This window comes from Schistocerca serialis, chromosome 6, assembly GCF_023864345.2.
Source record: "Schistocerca serialis cubense isolate TAMUIC-IGC-003099 chromosome 6, iqSchSeri2.2, whole genome shotgun sequence".
Classification (NCBI taxonomy): Eukaryota; Metazoa; Arthropoda; class Insecta; order Orthoptera; family Acrididae; genus Schistocerca; species Schistocerca serialis.
In genome coordinates, this window is record NC_064643.1 from 762,127,945 (window position 1) to 762,146,275 (window position 18,331).

The 18,331-nt window shown below is 42.0% G+C and overlaps 1 protein-coding gene across 1 annotated transcript in view; it reads right to left on the reverse strand.

The window, feature by feature from the left end:
• Window positions 1-7,071: 7,071 nt before the first annotated feature.
• Window positions 7,072-18,331, reverse strand: part of LOC126485075 (WAS/WASL-interacting protein family member 3-like) — a 132,843-nt gene continuing 121,583 nt past the window's right edge. Inside the window, exon 3 of the mRNA XM_050108678.1 lies at window positions 7,072-7,205. Coding sequence (XP_049964635.1) covers window positions 7,072-7,205 — 134 coding nt within the window. The remainder of the gene's footprint in view (window positions 7,206-18,331) is intronic.

Consider the following 18,331-nt stretch of genomic DNA (forward strand, 5'->3'; position numbering starts at 1 on the left):
GATCCATAGCCCCACATAATTTTGATTTTTATATTTCTTCTTCTTTCTTCTACGCGGATGGATCACTTAGGACCACGCGTAATCAACATTTGTTGGCCTTCCTTTTCGCCCAGTATTCCTTCATAAACAACGAATGGGCTAGCTTTCGTTGCGTAGACCATCTACGTCGGTTAGTTTTTCTCTCTTCTTCCTCAAAACCCCGTGTGTTTGTGATATGTCTGATTTCATTTCTATCATGTTGATTTGGAGACCCTAATTCTCTCAGGTCTTTTTCCGTCTGTTTGTACCAGTTCGGTCTTGTAGTTTTGTTCTTTAAAAATGTATGGATTTTGTACGTTAACCTGTTTGAGTCCATTTTTTCTAAGTGCCCCATGAATTGGATTCTTCTCATGCGCATTGTGTCTGTTATTTTGGAGATATTTTTATATATTTCTGCATTGGGTTTTGGATAATGTACCCCATCTTTAGCTCTTGGTCCTAGGATTTTCCTCATTATCTTACGTTCTTTCACTTCTAATTCCTCTTTTAGTGTTCTGTGTTGAAGGTTTAGTGTCTCAGATGCGTAGAGAGCTTCGGGTCTAATTACTGTTGTATAGTGTCGTATTTTGCAGTTCCACGAGAGACTCTTTTTGTTGTAAATGTTTTTTGTTAACTGAAACGCCATCTCCATGTTCTGGACTCTTGATCTGACAGATTTCTTTTCATTACAATTTTCTGCAATCCATTCACCTAAATATTTAAATTCTTTTACTCGCGAGATGTAGTTATTACCAATTTTGAGATCAGAAGGTGCATCTTTGATGTCAGTCATAAATTTTGTTTTTCAAATGAAATTTGTAATCCTATTTTAGCTGCCTGTTCTTGTAATAATTCTAGCTGTTTCTGTGCATCGGTAATGTCTTGTGCAATCAGTGCCACGTCATCAGCAAATGCTAAACAGTCTAATTCTATGCCCTTATGTCTTGGTACCAGTCTGTGTGCTGGTGCACCTGCTTTTCTCCATTCTCTAATAACTTTTTCAAGAGCACAATTGAAGAGCACTGGGGACAGTACATGCCCTTGTCGTACTCCTGTGTCTATTTCAAATTCTGTGCTCAATTCTCCCACAAATTTTACTTTGGATTTGGTCTCCGTGAGTGTTTCTTTTATGATGTTTGTTGTCTTTTGATCTAGTCCAAATTCTGCTAATACTTCAAAAAGGGATTCTCGGTCTATACTGTCATATGCTTTTTTAAAGTCGAAAACGTGATGACATAACTTTTGTTTGAAGTACTATGTAAATATTTCATTGAGTTTTTCAAGTTAAGGATTTGTTCTACGCATGATCTACCTTTTCTGAATCCACCTTGTATTCGCCTAGTTTTGAATCCAGCTGAGGTTCTGCGCGGTTTTGTAGGGCTTTAGATAGAATTTTGTATGTTATTGACAATAAAGAGATTCCACGATAGTTGTTGGGGTCTGTTTTACTTCCTGTTTTGTACAGAGGATGTATGATTGCAGTCTTCCAATCTGTGGGGATTTTTTTCAGTTTTCCAGATTTCATGTATAATTTCTTTGAGTTTTGCAATAAGATTTTCTCCTGCATTTTTCCATAATTCTGCGATGATTTGGTCATCTCATGATGCTTTGTTATTTTTCAGTGACTGAATTATCTCCTCAATCTCTTGTAAACTTGGTGGCTTTGAGTCTGGGTTTCGTTGTGTACGATGGAACTCAAATTTTTCTGCAGGCTTTTCACAATTCGGTAATTTAGAAAAGTATTTTGGAAGAATTTCACAGTTTTCGGTGTTGGTATGAGCAATGTCCCCACGGTCATTTTTGAACTGAAGTGATGTAGGAGAGTACTTTGTTAATTTTTGTTTGAATACTCTGTAGAAATTTCGGGAATTGTTTTTCTTGAAATCATTCTCTATGTCTTGCAATTTTTTGTCTTCGTGTTGTTTACGGACTGTTCGTATTGCTTTTGTGACTGTTTTCCTAATATCTTTGGGATCTTCCAGGGTCTTTTGATTTTTGTTGCACAACCAATTTTGCCACGCCTGTTGTCTGAGATTTATCAGTAGGTCACACTCATCTGTCCACCATGGGTGTTTACGTGTTCTTGTTTGCAGTGCTACAGTCTCAGCTGCATTTAAAAGTCCTGCTTGCAGTTGTAGCCAATTTTGTGGTTTTAGATTTTGCGTTTCTTTTGTAAATTGTTGATTGCCATTTATCTTTTGTACATCATATTTACGGTGTGGAGATTTCTTAATGAATTTTCTTTTTTCTGGAATGACATCTAGGGAGAATTTTGTTGAGTAATGGTCGGAATCTAGGTCTAGTCCATTAAGGACTTTAAGTTTCATGATTTCTACTGTATTTACGCGGGAGACCATTACATGATCCAACTGATATTCACCTAGTAATGGATTAGGTGAGATCCAAGTTTTCGTTTTCGAGGCTCTTTTCTTGAAAAATGTTGATTTGAAAAATAGGTCATGGTTTTTGCAGATTTCAATGAGTCGCATACCATTCCGGTTGGTCTGTGTATGCCCTGACCATTTACCTACCCAGTATCGATTTGTGCATTGAAGTCGCCCATAAGGATTTTGACATGGTTATTTGGGATTTTTTGGAGAATATTATCTAATTGGTTCCAGAATTCTTCTACTTCTTCTATTTTGTTTTTGTTAGTGATGTTAGTTGGTGCATGTCCGTTGGTTAGGGTGTATATCTTATTAGCTGATTTTATTGCCATCGTGGAGAGCCGACCCGAGTAAGATTTGAAAGTTGCGACTGAATCAAGTATTGATGTATCTACTATAAATCCAGTTCCAAATTGTGGAAAATTTGCCATGGCTCGTTTTCCAGGTTCCCTTTGTATATCCTGTATACTTCCGAATCAAAAGGATTTTCATCTGTATATCGTGATTCCTGAAATGCAACAATTTTGATTTTACGTTCTCTGGATTTTTCCAGGATATTTTTTAATTTCCCACTTTTTAAGAGAGAATTTACATTAAATGTCATTAGCCAAATTCTAGATTTTGGTTAGATTTTGTTATTACGGGGTTTTGAGGTTCTCCGATTTACGTCCATGCACACTTCTGTGGTCTCCCCAAAATCCGAATAGACCACTTGCGGTTTTTCAACCGTGGGATTTGACCCACTGGGGTAATTTGTCTTTCAAGGTGCTTTATCCATGTTGATTTATTTGGACTAGGTTTGTGACCTTAAATTGAGATTTCAGTCTGATTAATCTCAGGGTTCCACTTCTGAGTTTTACAGATCAGCCGCCACTAACACGTGGAACAGACGCTGTAGGGTTACCGCCATTAACCTGTGGAACCGTCGTGCCCTTTGTCCAAATAACCTCGGACGATAGCTCTTATAATATCCCAAAATGCAAGGTTGCCTCTTCCGCCAGTTCCGCCGTACCGATGATCTTCATCCCCGCCTTCACTGCCGTTGAGGCCTCCACCGTGTCCCTGGCAAGGGGTCCTCATGAGGTACTGTCACCCGGACCAGGTGAACCAAGGTTTCTGACGAGGTGTTACTCCTCCCCCTCCTCCTTTTTCAACCGGGCTTGGGACCGGCTATGGCGGAGTTGATTTTTATATTTATTTTTAAAATTATCAACTTTTCTTTTAAAGCTGAAAACTGTTTCTATTTAGCCTATTTTACGGTAGACAGTGTTGAACATCATTCAGTTAGATTAGAAAGTACATCATGTTGCACTTGCTGTTTACTTGATAGTCGATTTTGGTCAAATTCTGATCATCCTCAGGCCATAAAAGACGTATCCAACTTTGCATTCCACAACAGTTTACATACGAAGATAGAAGCACATGAATGCGATATGACACATAATATCAAAATGGAGCATTTCAAGAGTGATTAGTTACTGAAGTTGTGGAATGCACTGTTAAATATGTCTTTTATTCACCAAGAATGGCCAGATTAAGACAGACTGACTGACAAAATGAAAAATTTACATTTAGAAACTGAAGACTAGTCTAGAAGCTGAAAGGCGGCAAGTACGTCTTTCTTCCACTTTATTTATTCAGTTGAGCAGACACTACAATTAGGGCACTTCATTCGGTTAGGAAGCGTCTATGGTCACTGAGACTATCTAAGAGGGTTGACAGTAGTTGTAATACTAAATTTAGTGGTAGCAGGGTTGACAGTAGTTGTAATACTAAATTTAGTGGTAGCTAGGTGCATGACGTTACTAGAGGTGGTGGAGCTGTAGCAAGGTTGGTTTATTGGTGTCTGTTCGGAGAACACGGCAGCTTGGAATAGCAGGTATCGGCACAGCCAAGAGGGCCTCTGGCTGTAGCTTTCGCACAGGTGGGGCCAAGGTAGAGGAGACAGCCCAGGCCACACGAGAAGTGGCAAGCCCGGAGCAGGCCACAGAGGCCAGAGGCCGACTTGTGACAGACTGAGTCACTGCCAACTAGTCGCATTCGCAGGGCCCTCAGTTTGTTTTCTGAGACCTTCTTGTGAGATTGGTGTCAGTTAGACCTGTGAAAAATTTTTGCTGAAGACGTCAAAATGAGGCGGCAGTGCAGGATATCCAACGCTGTATCGTCGGGAGAGTTGTGTTTTTTCGAGGCTTCGTGGGCACACAAGATTCCCTCTATACCGTGGACGCAGAATAACTGTATGTTGAATCGACAGCGATTGTGACGTCAGAAAATGTTACAGAGAACACGTGTTTTTTGCCTCGAGACGCACATGATTGGAGGAAATGATTTTTCCTGTCTTGTAGAGGGAGGCTGTACGGTATAAGAGGTGATATGTGATTGGCGCTGGAGAGCGCTCCCATTTTCTATTGATAGTTTTTAGCTTTTTGGTGCATACTACATGTGGAGTGTTTTGTGCACCAGTATAAAGTGTGAGGGAGCAGAGGATTTGTCTGAGTACAGTGGAGCAGAGAAGTGCGATTCGGTGTTGTGTCGTGGAGGAGGGAAGTCGGTTTGAGCTCGGGCTGTGGGGTCTGGGGTCTGGGCATGAAGGCGAATCCGAACAAGAGGAGGAGATGGAGGTCCACCGTTTATTCCAATGCAGAGGTGCTCGGGCCACCGCGTTAGAGATTTCTACACGCGTATGATGGGCATTTCACAGCACTAGAACCAGGAATTTTTAGAGCGAATTTCACTAATTTCACCACATGGTTAGAGCAGCAGCTGTCGCTGTCCGATTTAGGCACATTATGGTAGTTTGTTTCAGTCAACACTTTACAATCACTTCAGATCGTCTTTGTTACAGTCAGATCGCGTTATTCATCATTAAAGTCAAAATTAGAGTCAGTTTGCCAGTTTACACATCGGAGCAATTCATTTTATGAACATGAGCATAAATGTGTGTAACATTCAGCTATGTTCCATGTCATTCTTGTCTTTTGGAAATAAATCTGCCGTGATACTGAATTCTGTTTGTTATACAGGTAGACAAGATTTCTTGTTCACCTTTATTAACATAAAAGATTTTGGCTTTTAAATGGGAATTGCAGGAGCGATGAATAGGTTTGTTTATAAATACATCTTCTGCTACCAGTCACGATTTTCTTTATTTACTTTTCGCACGACTCGTTTCGGGAAATGATTCCCATTTTCAAGTGCGTTTTTTGTGTGTATTATGCCATTTGTATTGATGTTGACAATGTATGAGAGACTGCTACATTTCCTTGACTTTCATTGCAATATATAAGAAGCACGCGATTTTTTAGTTGGTTGACGATTCTTTTGGAGAAGTTTGTGGCGGAATTTTGAAGAATTTGTACTTACGGGTTTCTAATGGTCCATTTTTGCATAATCTCACACACACTAAACATCACACACAACTTGTACACCCTAAACATCGAAAAATCTTACATAAACAAAACAGTTACAAAAACAAGACGGATACTGCAGCGGCGTGGTGCACCATTTTGGTAATATGATCCACCCATGCCTCGGCATTCGCACAGTGTTCGAACCGGGCCAACTGGCTATAAAGTGACCAATCGGCTCTACTGAGCAAGTTAATTTCGGGAGTACTCTAAGGGAGTGTTGCTCTGTGACGCCTTTCGTGGATGCTGCTGCTGTCTATGAGGAGGCTGCAACGCTTTGGAAGACCGCAGCGAGCTGCAGGAAGCCCTGCAGAAGGATCAATGAGTGGTTCTTGAATTAGCGGTAACGTACTGTCCACAAACAGGCGAATAGATCCACTGCAGTTCGATTACACTACTGATGACGAATCTCCGCAGACAGTACGCATTGTTAAATAGGAGTAATCATCCGGAGACAACATAAAACAAATACCATATTCCAGTGTCTGTGTTCGTTCGATATACTCTGAAACGTCTGAGGGAACAGGCACTGCTGCGAACGTCAGCTGTATGAGACAGAAGAATCATATGAACAAATTTTCAATGGAAAAACAGATGCCAGGAAGAATCTTAAGGGAATGTAACTCATTCAGGAAAGAAACAGCTTACAAAATGTCCTTACGATCGACTCTTCAGTACTGCTCATCTGTATTGGATCCTTACCAGGTTGTATTAAAAGGGCTCGAGAAGATGCAGTGAAGAGCGATGTCTTTCGTCAAGGTACCATTTCGTCGGCGGGAGATCGTTGCTTTACTGTTGAAATTCTGGGAAACAATGTTCCAAGAAGAGCTGGGAAAAATGTTACTTCCTCTCACACGTGTCTCACGGAATAACAAAGACGAGATCAGAGAAGTACGAGGTCTTATCAACAGTCGTTTATCTTGCGTATCATTCGTGAATGGAACAGGGAATGAGCAAAAAGACGGCTGTAACAGAGGTAACCTCCGCCACACACCGTAAGGTGGCTTGCGTAGTGTAAATGCATATGAATATTGAGGAATAAGAAACAGGAATCTCTTGTAAACCACAATAAGTGAATGTCCACGTGGACAAGTAATTCGTATCAGCAAACTGGAGCAAGAACGCGCAGCCTCTTCAGCACTGCCCACGTCGTCGTGTTTGAAGAGCGAGTGACTGCGCCTCCTCTAGTTGGCGTTATCAGCGCCGGGCCGCAATCCAATTAAGATACAGAACTGGCTGGGCGGCGCGCCACAATGCCATCAGCTGCGTGCAGCGGGGGTGGGGCCGGTTACTTTGTTGTTTTTTCTGCGGCCGCCGACAACAACACAATGCGGCTGCGGCGGCGGCGGCGGCGGCGGTGGCGGGGGCGTGGCAGCCTCGGGGCCCGCATTGTCTGCGCGCACAGTAATAACGTTAAATTATGCACGCCCGGGACTCTCGGCGAAGGTGTGTCCTCCCGCACGGAATTCTGCGTCTTGCGGCTACGGGAGATGAGGAGACGATTCCCGCGCCTGTGACGAGGGAAAGTGGCGTGACTCTGCCTTCTTGCTGGCTGTGTCCCAGAACTATGAGAAGCGCTACCGCGACATTCTACTAATTATAGTTGCGAGCTCGTAGTGCATATACTACGAGGGTCACTCCAAAAGAAATGCACACTTTTTCTGTAAAAATACAGTTTTCATTCTGCATGTAAGAAAGTTTTGCAGTGTGTAGGTACATCCTTCCCGCTTGTTTTCAATCTTGGTTCAACCTGAATGAGATTTTCACTCTGCAGCGGAGTGTGCGCTGATATGAAACTTCCTGGCAGATTAAAACTGTGTGCCCGACCGAGACTCGAACTCGGGACCTTTGCCTTTCCCGGGCAAGTGCAAGAGCGGTCCCGAGTTCGAGTCTCGGTCGGGCACACAGTTTTAATCTGCCAGGAAATTTCATATCAGCGCACACTCCGCTGCAGAGTGGAAATTCTCATTCTGGAAACATCCCCCAGGCTGTGGCTAAACCATGTCTCCGCAGTATCCTTTCTTCCAGGAGCGCTAGTTCTGCAAGTTTCGCAGGAGAGCTTCTGTAAAGTTTGGAAGGTACGAGACGAAGTACTGGCAGAAATAAAGCTGTGAGGACTGGGCGTAAGTCGTGCTTCGGTAGCTCAGTTGGTAGAGCACTTGCCCGCGAGTGGCAAAGGTCCCGAGTTCGAGTCTCAGTCGGGCACGCAGTTTTAATCTGCCAGGAAGTTTCTTAGTTCAACCTGTTCCCGTGAGTGGCGCCGTCACAGCATGTCTTCAGGATGGCTGCTACACTTGACGTTCGTCAGAAGCAACGTGCTGTCATAGAATTCCTGTGCTGTGAAAACGAGGCAGTGGGAAATATCCGCAAGAGGTTGAAAAAGGTGTATGGAGATGCTGCTGTCGATCGCAGTACAGTTAGTGGGTGGACAAGCAGGTTACGTGATGAAAGCGGGCACGGCAATATTGACGATTGTCCTCGCAGCGGCAGGCCTCGTACTGCACACTCTCCAGACAATGTGCAGAGAGTTAACGAATTTGTGACTTCTGACAGACGCATCACAGTGAACGAATTGTCACGCTACGTTGGGATAGGGGAAGGAAGTGTTGCAGAATACTGAAAGTGTTGGCGTTAAAAAAGGTTTTTGCCAGGTGGGTTCCCGGGATGTTGACAGTGGCTAACAAAGAATCAAGAAAAACGGTATGCATCGAACTTTCGGAACAGTACGAGAATGGTGGAGATGAATTTCTTGGAAGAATTGTGACAGTTGATGAAACATGGCTCCATCATTTTTCACCAGAGACGAAGAGGCAACAAATGGAGTGGCGTCATGCAAATTCACCCAAGAAAAAAAAAAAAAAAAAATGCAAAACCACACCTTCTTCTGGAAAAGTTATGGCTACGGTGTTTTTAGATTCTGAAGGACTCTTGCTTGTGGACATCATGCCAAGTGGAACCACCATAAATTCTCATGCATATGTGACGACACTGAAGAAACTTCAAACTCGACTGAGTCGTGTTCGACCACTTCGGCAAAAGCAGGATGTTTTGCTGTTGCACGACAATGCACGGTCACATATCAGTCAAAAAAACGTGGAAGCGATCACAAAACTCGGATGGACAACACTGAAACAACCACCTTACAGTCCTGATCTGGCACCATGTCAGTATCATCTCTTTGGGAAACTGAAAGACTCTCTTCGTGGGACAAAGTTTGAAGATGATGTCTCCCTTGCGCACGCTGCCAAACAGTGGCTCCAACAGGTTGGTCCAGAATTTTACCGTGCGGGTATACAGGCGCTGGTTCCAAGATGGCGTAACGCAGTTGAGAGGATGGAAATTATGTGGAGAAATGAAAATATTGTTCCTAAAGGATTTATCTACAAACCGTAAAACTTTCAAACATGTAGAATAAAAGACGGATTTAAAAAAAATAGTGTGCGTTTCTTTTGGAGTGACCCTCGTATTTGATCAAGAGCATCCCTGCACCTGTTACTGGGCATAGATATGGAGAGTGTCCATCCCTCGCCTTTACGAAAGCTTGAACTCTGCTGGGGGCACTTGTACTGTGTTGTCTGAATGTCTGTGGACGAATGGACGCCCATTCTTGTTCAAGAGCCGAAACCAGAGAATGCAGTGAGGTTGGATGCTGTGTTCTGGAGCGAAGTCGACGATCCAGCTCATCCCAAAGGTGTTCCAATGGACTCAGGTAGGGACTATGGGTAGGCTGGTCCATTTCAGGAACGTTATTGTTCACAGACCCTTGCTTCACAGATGTTGCTATTTATCAAGTAGAATTGTCATGCTGATACAATCAGTTACCGTCCCCGACTTGTTCCTCTACTGTGCACAGTACACAAAGTTGTAAAATGTGTTCATACCGTTTTGCATTTAGCGTTTTAAGCACGGTAAGGGGACAACAACGTAACTACGAAAAACATCGCAATACCATAACACCAGCTCCACCGTAATTGACTGTTGGCACTGCGCATGATGACAGATCACAATCTCCTGGTATTCGCCAAATCCAAACCATTCCATCAGGCTGCCATTGGGAAGAACGTGCTTCATCACTCCAAATCACTCGTTTCAAGGCATCCATTGTCCAGCGGCGTCCTTCTTTAGACCATCTCAAGCGTCGCTTAGCGTTAACTACAGAAATGTGTGGCTTGTGAGCAGCTGCTCCACAGTTGTGCCCTAATGTTTGACTCCAGACCCATAGTATTTGCACTACCTGGACTGCTAGTAGCACACTCGAACTCAAGAGTGATTCTTTCTGATGACTTCAAGTGGTTTTCTTACAACAGCTCTCTGCAGCGATCGACGGTCCCGGTATGTCATTACATGGGGACTGCCTGGTCTTTAATTAGGTGTGGTTCTTTCTTGCAGTTTGCACTTCACAATCGCATGTCAAACAGTCGATTTGGACAGGTTTAGAAGGGTTAAAATGTCGGCTATGGATTCGTTACTCAGGTGTGAAGCAGTGATTAGTCCACGTTCGAAATCACTAAGTACTCCACTGTGCTGTTACTGCTTCTCTACTAACAAAGCAGTATACGGGCTGTATTTAATGGCGTAAACGCATACAGCTTAAAGTACACGACACTAGAAGCAGAAAAGTCTCAGTAAACATAGCGTCGAAAATGCATACCTTAAGAGCTACGAGCAATTTTTCATCTTCGTAACTGTGAAGCAAATCTCTTCTACTAGAAGCTCTTTGCTTTCCACTTTTTGGGAAGTAGTAGTATGGAAAAAAAGTCGTGTAAACATTTGCTCTAAAATGCATACCTTAAAAGTTATGAGGAATTGTTCATTGGAAGAGTTGTGTTTCCAAGTAGCGAAGATGAGCAAGTGTTCATAGCTCTTAAGGTATGCATTTTAGAGCACATGTTTACCGGACATTTTTTCTTGTTTTGGTCCATACTACTACTTCCCAAAACATGGAAAGCAAAGAGCTTCCAGTAGAAGAGATTTGCTTCACAGTATCGAAGATGAAAAATTGCTCGTAGTTCTTAAGGTACGCATTTTCCACGCTTTGTTTACTGCGGCTTTTTTGCTTCTAGTATCGTGTGCTTTCAACTGTATGCGTTTACGCCATTAATTATGATACACTCTGTATAACATCTCGTTTAAAGTTTTATTCAATTTGTTTCTGAACAGATGTGTGAAAGTAGACTTCGTCAGTTGGTTTATAGAATGAGATGGCCTTCTTTTCCTGAATATATTGTAGTGGAGATGTGAGGAATATGTGTGCATTTATTTAAAAGTAATTCGAGTATAGATCTATTAAATGTGAATAGTGCAATTTCATTTTCCTTTTCTTGTATCCTATTAATCGCTATTGAAGATTTGTTGCCCACTTCTTCCTCAGATGCCGTCTAAGTACGCAGCTTCTTTACGCTTTCTACAGTCTGGAGCCCCACGACCGCTACGGTCGCAGGTTCGAATCCTGCCTCGGGCTTGGATGTGTGTGATGTCCTTAGGTCAGTTAGGTTTAAGTAGTTCTAAGTTCTAGGGGACTTATGACCACAGCAGTTGAGTCCCATAGTGCTAAGAGCCATTTGAACCATTTTTTTTCTTTACGCTTTTATTGAAACAAACCCTCTGTCTGAAGATTACAGGTTAGCTAGTATTACGGCCAAATAGTTAGTGCTTGAAGATTTACACTAGTAGATGCGAAAGTTTTGATACCTACATAGTCAGGATCAAGTTAGTCTGTTGTATGATTACTGGTTACAAGACATAACACAACGTCGATTTGATTAATCGTCAAGTTCTCGGCTGAAGCAGGCTAAACAAGATTACAGCTAAGTGCCAGCTGTCCGCTAGCTCCACAGGTCTACTAGAATGTTTAACGTGTGATCAGGCTTAGAACAATAGGGCAGATAGTATGGTTATTTTGCGCAGCCAAAGACGTTATCTGTGTGTGCGTTTGTGTTTAAATAATAGTAAATTGATTTTGTAGTGTTTAAATATTCATTAAAGCCAAATATATATTCATTACTAGTCCCTTGCGTTCGTGTATTCAACATTACTCACACGCGCTTAAATAATCAATTTTAGTCAGCTGTGCATAAATATGATTGTTAATTAGTTACGTTTTATACTAGCTGGCCGGTCTCTGGAGATATCTAGTGGTCAATTGTTCATTACATAGGGTGTCCCAATTCTTTTTATCAGGTAGAGTAACTTTCCCTTCGGTGGGAGGTAGCTTACAGAACCCTTATTCGACCGGTACCTGAATATTGCTCGTCAGTTTGGAGTCCGTACCAGACAGAACTGACAGAAGGAATACAGAAGATTCGAAGAACAGCAGTGAATTTCGTTACGGATTCACTTAGTAAGCACTAAAGCGCCACGGAGATGTTGAGCTAACTGCAGTGGTACACCTTCTGTGTCATGGTGCGGTTTTCTGCTGAAGTGACGAGCGCGCACCAATATTTTGCTTCCTCCTGCGTATATCTTGCAGAAGACCACGAAGATAAAGAGATTCGAGTCCACACAGAGGCTTATCAGCAGCCGTTCTTACCGTGGACCATTGGGGTCTGGAACAGTAAAAGGTGAAAGGGACAGCGATTCCAAGAGCACCATCCGTCACCCGCCGTGAGGTGGCTTGCGGAGTACAGATGTACATTTGAAGTCTGTGACTTGTCAAAATAAGAGATTATTTCAATCAGGTTATATACGTGGAAGATACTTGGAGATACCGGGAGGTTTCAGATTGATTGTATAATTGTAAAGCAGACATTTTGGAATCAGGTTTTAAATTGTAAAACATTCCCAGGGTCAGATGTGGACCTTGACCATAATTTATTGATTACCAACTGCAGATTAAAACTGAAGAAATTTGAAAAAGGTAGGAAATTTAGGAGATGGGAACTGCATAATTTGAAAGAACCGGAGGATGCTGAGAAGTTCAGAGGGAGCGTGGGAGCATTAGACAACGGTTAGCTAGAACAAGGGAAAGAAATACAATAGAAGATGAATGCGTAGCTTTGAGAGATGAAATAGTGAATGCAGCAGAGGATCAAGTAAGCAAAAAGACAAGACCTAGTAGAAATCTTGGATAACACAAAAGGTGCTGGATTTAACTGATGAAAAGAGAAAATATAAAAATGCAGCAAATGAAGCAGACGAAAGGGAATATAAACGTTTAAAAATCAGATTGACATCAAGTGCAAAATGGCTAAGCAGGAACTGCTAGATGACAAATGTAAGGATTTAGAAACGTATTTCATTAGGGGAAAGATAGATACGGCCTCCAGGAAAATTAAAGACGCCTTTGGAGTAAAGCGAAGCAGGTGTATGAATGTCAAGAGCTCAGATGCGAAACCAGTCCTAAGCAAAGCAGGGAAAACTGAAAGGTAGAAGGATTATATAGAGGGTCTGCACAAGGGACATAAATTTTAAGGTAATATTGTAGAAAGGGAAGTGGACGTAGATGGAGATGACGTGGAAGACCATACAGCGAGAAGAATTTGACAGAGCTCTGAAAGATCTAAGTCGAAAGAAGGCCATGGGAGCGGACGACATTCCGCCAGAACTACTGACTGCCTTCCGAGAGCCAGCCGTGATAGAACTCTTCCATCTGCTGTGCAGCATGTATGAGACAACCGAAATACCCTCAGACTTGAAGAGAAATGTAATAATTCCAGTTCCAAAGAAGGTAGTTGGTGACAGGTGTGAAAATTACCGAACTATGAGTTTGACAAGTAATAGTTGCAAACTATTAACAGGAATTCTTTAGAGAAGAATGGAAAACCTGATAGAAACCGACCTCAAGGAACATCAATTTGGATTACGAAGGAATGTAGAAACACGCGAGGCAATACTGAATTTACGACTTGTCTTAGAGGATACGTTAAGGAAAGGCGAACCTATTTTTGTAGCACTTGTAGACTTAGAGAAAGCTTTTGACAATGTTGACTGGAATACTCTCTTTGAAATTCTGGAGGTAGCAGGGGTAAAAACAGGGAACGAAAGCTATAGAAACCAGACGGCAGTAATAAGAGTCGACGGACATGAGAGGGAAGCAGTGGTGAGAAGGGAGTGAGACAGGGTTGTGGCCTATCCCCGATGTTGTTCAACCTGTACATTGCACAAGCAGTAAAGGAGACCAAAGAAAAATTTGGAATGGGAATTAAAGTCCAGGGAGAAGAAATAATAACTTACAGGTTTGCCGACGACACTGAAATTCTGTCAGAGACAGCAAAGAACTTGGATAGCAGTTGAATGGAATGGACATTGTCTTGAAAGGAGAATATAAGACGAACATCACCAATATAATGGAATGTAGTCGAAGTAAATCAGATGATGCTAAGGGAATTAGATTAGGAAACGAGACACTTAAAGCAGTGGATGAGTTTTGCTATTTGGGCAGCAAAATAACAGATGATGGCCGAAGTAGAGAGCATATAAAATGTAATGGCACGAAAAGCATTTCTGAAGAGGAGAAATCTGTTAACATCGAGTCTAGATTTAAGTGTCAGGAATCCTTTTCTGAAAACATTTGCCAGAACATTTTAAAAGAAAAGAGAATAGAAACTTTTAAGTTGTGGTGGTACAGAATAATGTTGAAGATTAGCTGGTTTGGTCACTTAACTAATAAAAAGGTACTGAAAAGAATTGGGGAGGAAAGAAATTTGTGGCACAACTTGACCTAAAAAAAGGTATCGGTTGTTAGCGCACATTCTGAAGCATTAATGGATCACCAAATTAATATTGGAAGAAAGTGTGGGGATAAAAATCGTGGAAGGTGACCAGGAGATGAATACAGTAAGCAGATCCAGAAGGACATAGGTTGCAGAAATTATTCGGGGATGAAGAGTCTCGCACAGGACACAGTTGCATGGAGAGCTGTATCAAACCAGTCTTCGGACTGAAGACCACAACATCAACTACAGATCAGTTCCATATTGATAGAGCTAGGAATTGTACGTAACTTTGCTAAACGAAATATTTCAGTAATTCTACTTGTTTCTGGTTCATATATCAGATATGTACAGAGCGACACTTGAACAACAGCCTACACTAAGTTTGCTAACTGACACCGCTAAACTGCCTTACCACCTTTTTATATTTTAGGAACGTTGTAGGTGAGTGTACAGATTAGCCTCAAAGTATGACATGGTGGGAGACAATAATTTGAAAGTTGTTGTTGTTGTGGTCTTCAGTCCTGAGACTGGTTTGATGCAGCTCTCCATGCTACTCTATCCTGTGCAAGCTTTTTCATCTCCCAGTACCTAATGCAACCTACATCCTTCTGAATCTGCTTAGTGTATTCATCTCTTGGTCTCCCTCTACGATTTTTACCCTCCACGCTGCCCTCCAATACTAAATTGGTGATCCCTTGATGCCTGAGAACATGTCCTACCAACCGATCCCTTCTTCTGGTCAAGTTGTGCCACAAACTTCTCTTCTCCCCAATCCTATTCAATACTTCCTCATTAGTTATGTGATCTACCCATCTAATCTTCAGCATTCTTCTGTAGCACCACATTTCGAAAGCTTCTATTCTCTTCTTGTCCAAACTATTTATCGTCCATGTTTCACTTCCATACATGGCTACACTCCATACGAATACTTTCAGAAATGACTTCCTGACACTTAAATCAATACTGGATGTTAACAAATTTCTCTTCTTCAGAAACGCTTTCCTTGCCATTGCCAGCCTACATTTTATATCCTCTCTACTTCGACCATCATCAGTTATTTTGCTCCCCAAATAGCAAAACTCCTTTACTACTTTAAGTGCCTCATTTCCTAATCTAATTCCCTCAGCATCACCCGACATAATTAGACTACATTCCGTTATCCTTGTTTTGCTTTTGTTGATGTTCATCTTATATCCTCCTTTCAAGACACTGTCCATTCCATTCAACTGCTCTTCCAAGTCCCTTGCTGTCTCTGACAGAATCACAATGTCATCGGCGAACCTCAAAGTTTTTATTTCTTCTCCCTGAATTTTAATACCTACTCCGAATTTTTCTTTCGTTTCCTTTACTGCTTGCTCAATATACAGATTGAACAACATCGGGGAGGGGCTACAACCCTGTCTCACTCCCTTCCCAACCACTGCTTCCCTTTCATGTCCCTCGACTCTTATAACTGCCATCTGGTTTCTGTACAAATTGTAAATAGCCTTTCGCTCCCTGTATTTTACCCCTGCCACCTTTAGAATTTGAAAGAGAGTATTCCAGTCAACATTGTCAAAAGCTTTCTCTAAGTCTACAAATGCTAGAAACGTAGGTTTGCCTTTCCTTAATCTTTCTTCTAAGATAAGTCGTAAGGTCAGTATTGCTTCACGTGTTCCAGTGTTTCTACGGAATCCAAACTGATCTTCCCCGAGGTTGGCTTCTACTAGTTTTTCCATTCGTCTGTAAAGAATTCGTGTTAGTATTTTGCAGCTGTGACTTATTAAGCTGATAGTTCGGTAATTTTCACATCTGTCAACACCTGCTTTCTTTGGGATTGGAATTATTATATTCTTCTTGAAGTCTGAGGGTATTTCGCCTGTTTCATACATCTTGCTCACCAGATGGTAGAGTTTTGTCAGGACTGGCTCTCCCACGGCCGTCAGTAGTTCCAATGGAATATTGTCTACTCCGGGGGCCTTGTTTCGACTCAGGTTTTTCTGTGCTCTGTCAAACTCTTCACGCAGTATCATATCTCCCATTTCATCTTCATCTATATCCTCTTCCATTTCCATAATATTGTCCTCAAGTACATCGCCCTTGTATAGACCCTCTATATACTCCTTCCACCTTTATGCTTTCCCTTCTTTGCTTAGAACTGGGTTTCCATCTGAGCTCTTGATATTCATACAAGTGGTTCTCTTATCTCCAAAGGTCTCTTTAATTTTCCTGTAGGCGGTATCTATCTTACCCCTAGTGAGATAGGCCTCTACATCCTTACATTTGTCCTCTAGCCATCCCTGCTTAGCCATTTTGCACTTCCTGTCGATCTCATTTTTGAGACGTTTGTATTCCTTTTTGCCTGTTTCACTTACTGCATTTTTATATTTTCTCCTTTCATCAATTAAATTCAATATTTCTTGTGTTACCCAAGGATTTCTACTAGCCCTCGTCTTTTTACCTACTTGATCCTCTGCTGCCTTCACTACTTCATCCCTCAAAGCTACCCATTCTTCTTCTACTGTATTTATTTCCCCCATTCCTGTCAATTGCTCCCTTATGCTCTCCCTGAATCTCTGTACATTCTCTGGTTCTTTCAGTTTATCCAGGTCCCATCTCCTTAAATTCCCACCTTTTTGCAGTTTCTTCAGTTTTAATCTACAGGTCATAACCAATAGATTGTGGTCAGAGTCCACATCTGCTCCTGGAAATGTCTTACAATTTAAAACCTGGTTCCTAAATCTCTGTCTTACCATTATATAATCTATCTGATACCTTTTAGTATCTCCAGGGTTCTTCCACGTATACAACCTTCTTTCATGATTCTTAAACCAAGTGTTAGTTATGATTATGTTGTGCTCTGTGCAAAATTCGACCAGGCGGCTTCCTCTTTCATTTCTGTCCCCCAATCCATATTCACCTACTATGTTTCCTTCTCTCCCTTTTCCTACACTCGAATTCCAGTCACCCATGACTATTAAATTTTCGTCTCCCTTCACAATCTGAATAATTTCTTTTATTTCATCATACATTTCTTCAATTTCTTCGTCATCTGCAGAGCTAGTTGGCATATAAACTTGTACTACTGTAGTAGGTGTGGGATTTGTATCTATCTTGGCCACAATAATGCGTTCACTATGCTGTTTGTAGTAGCTTACCCGCATTCCTATTTTCCTATTCATTATTAAACCTACTCCTGCATTACCCCTATTTGATTTTGTGTTTATAACCCTGTAGTCACCTGACCAGAAGTCTTGTTCCTCCTGCCACCGAACTTCACTAATTCCCACTATATCTAACTTCAACCTATCCATTTCCCTTTTTAAATTTTCTAACCTACCTGCCCGATTAAGGGATCTGACATTCCACGCTCCGATCCGTAGAACGCCAGTTTTCTTTCTCCTGATAACGACATCCTCTTGAGTAGTCCCCGCCCGGAGATCCGAATGGGGGACTATTTTACCTCCGGAATATTTTACCCAAGAGGACGCCATCATCATGTAATCATACAGTAAAGCTGCATGCCCTCGGGAAAAATTACGGCTGTAGTTTCTCCTTGCTTTCAGCCGTTCGCAGTACCAGCACAGCAAGGCCGTTTTGGTTATTGTTACAAGGCCAGATCAGTCAATCATCCAGACTGTTGCCCTTGCAACTACTGAAAAGGCTGCTGCCCCTCTTCAGGAACCACACGTTTGTCTGGCCTCTCAACAGATACCCCTCCGTTGTGGTTGCACCTACGGTACGGCTATCTGTATTGCTGAGGCACGCAAGCCTCCCCACCAACGGCAAGGTCCATGGTTCATGGAAGTAAGAGAAGTAAATAAGTCTTCGGGTTCCAGTGTCAGAGACAGTGGGGGTTATTGTAGTTTCCTAACATGATGTTCAA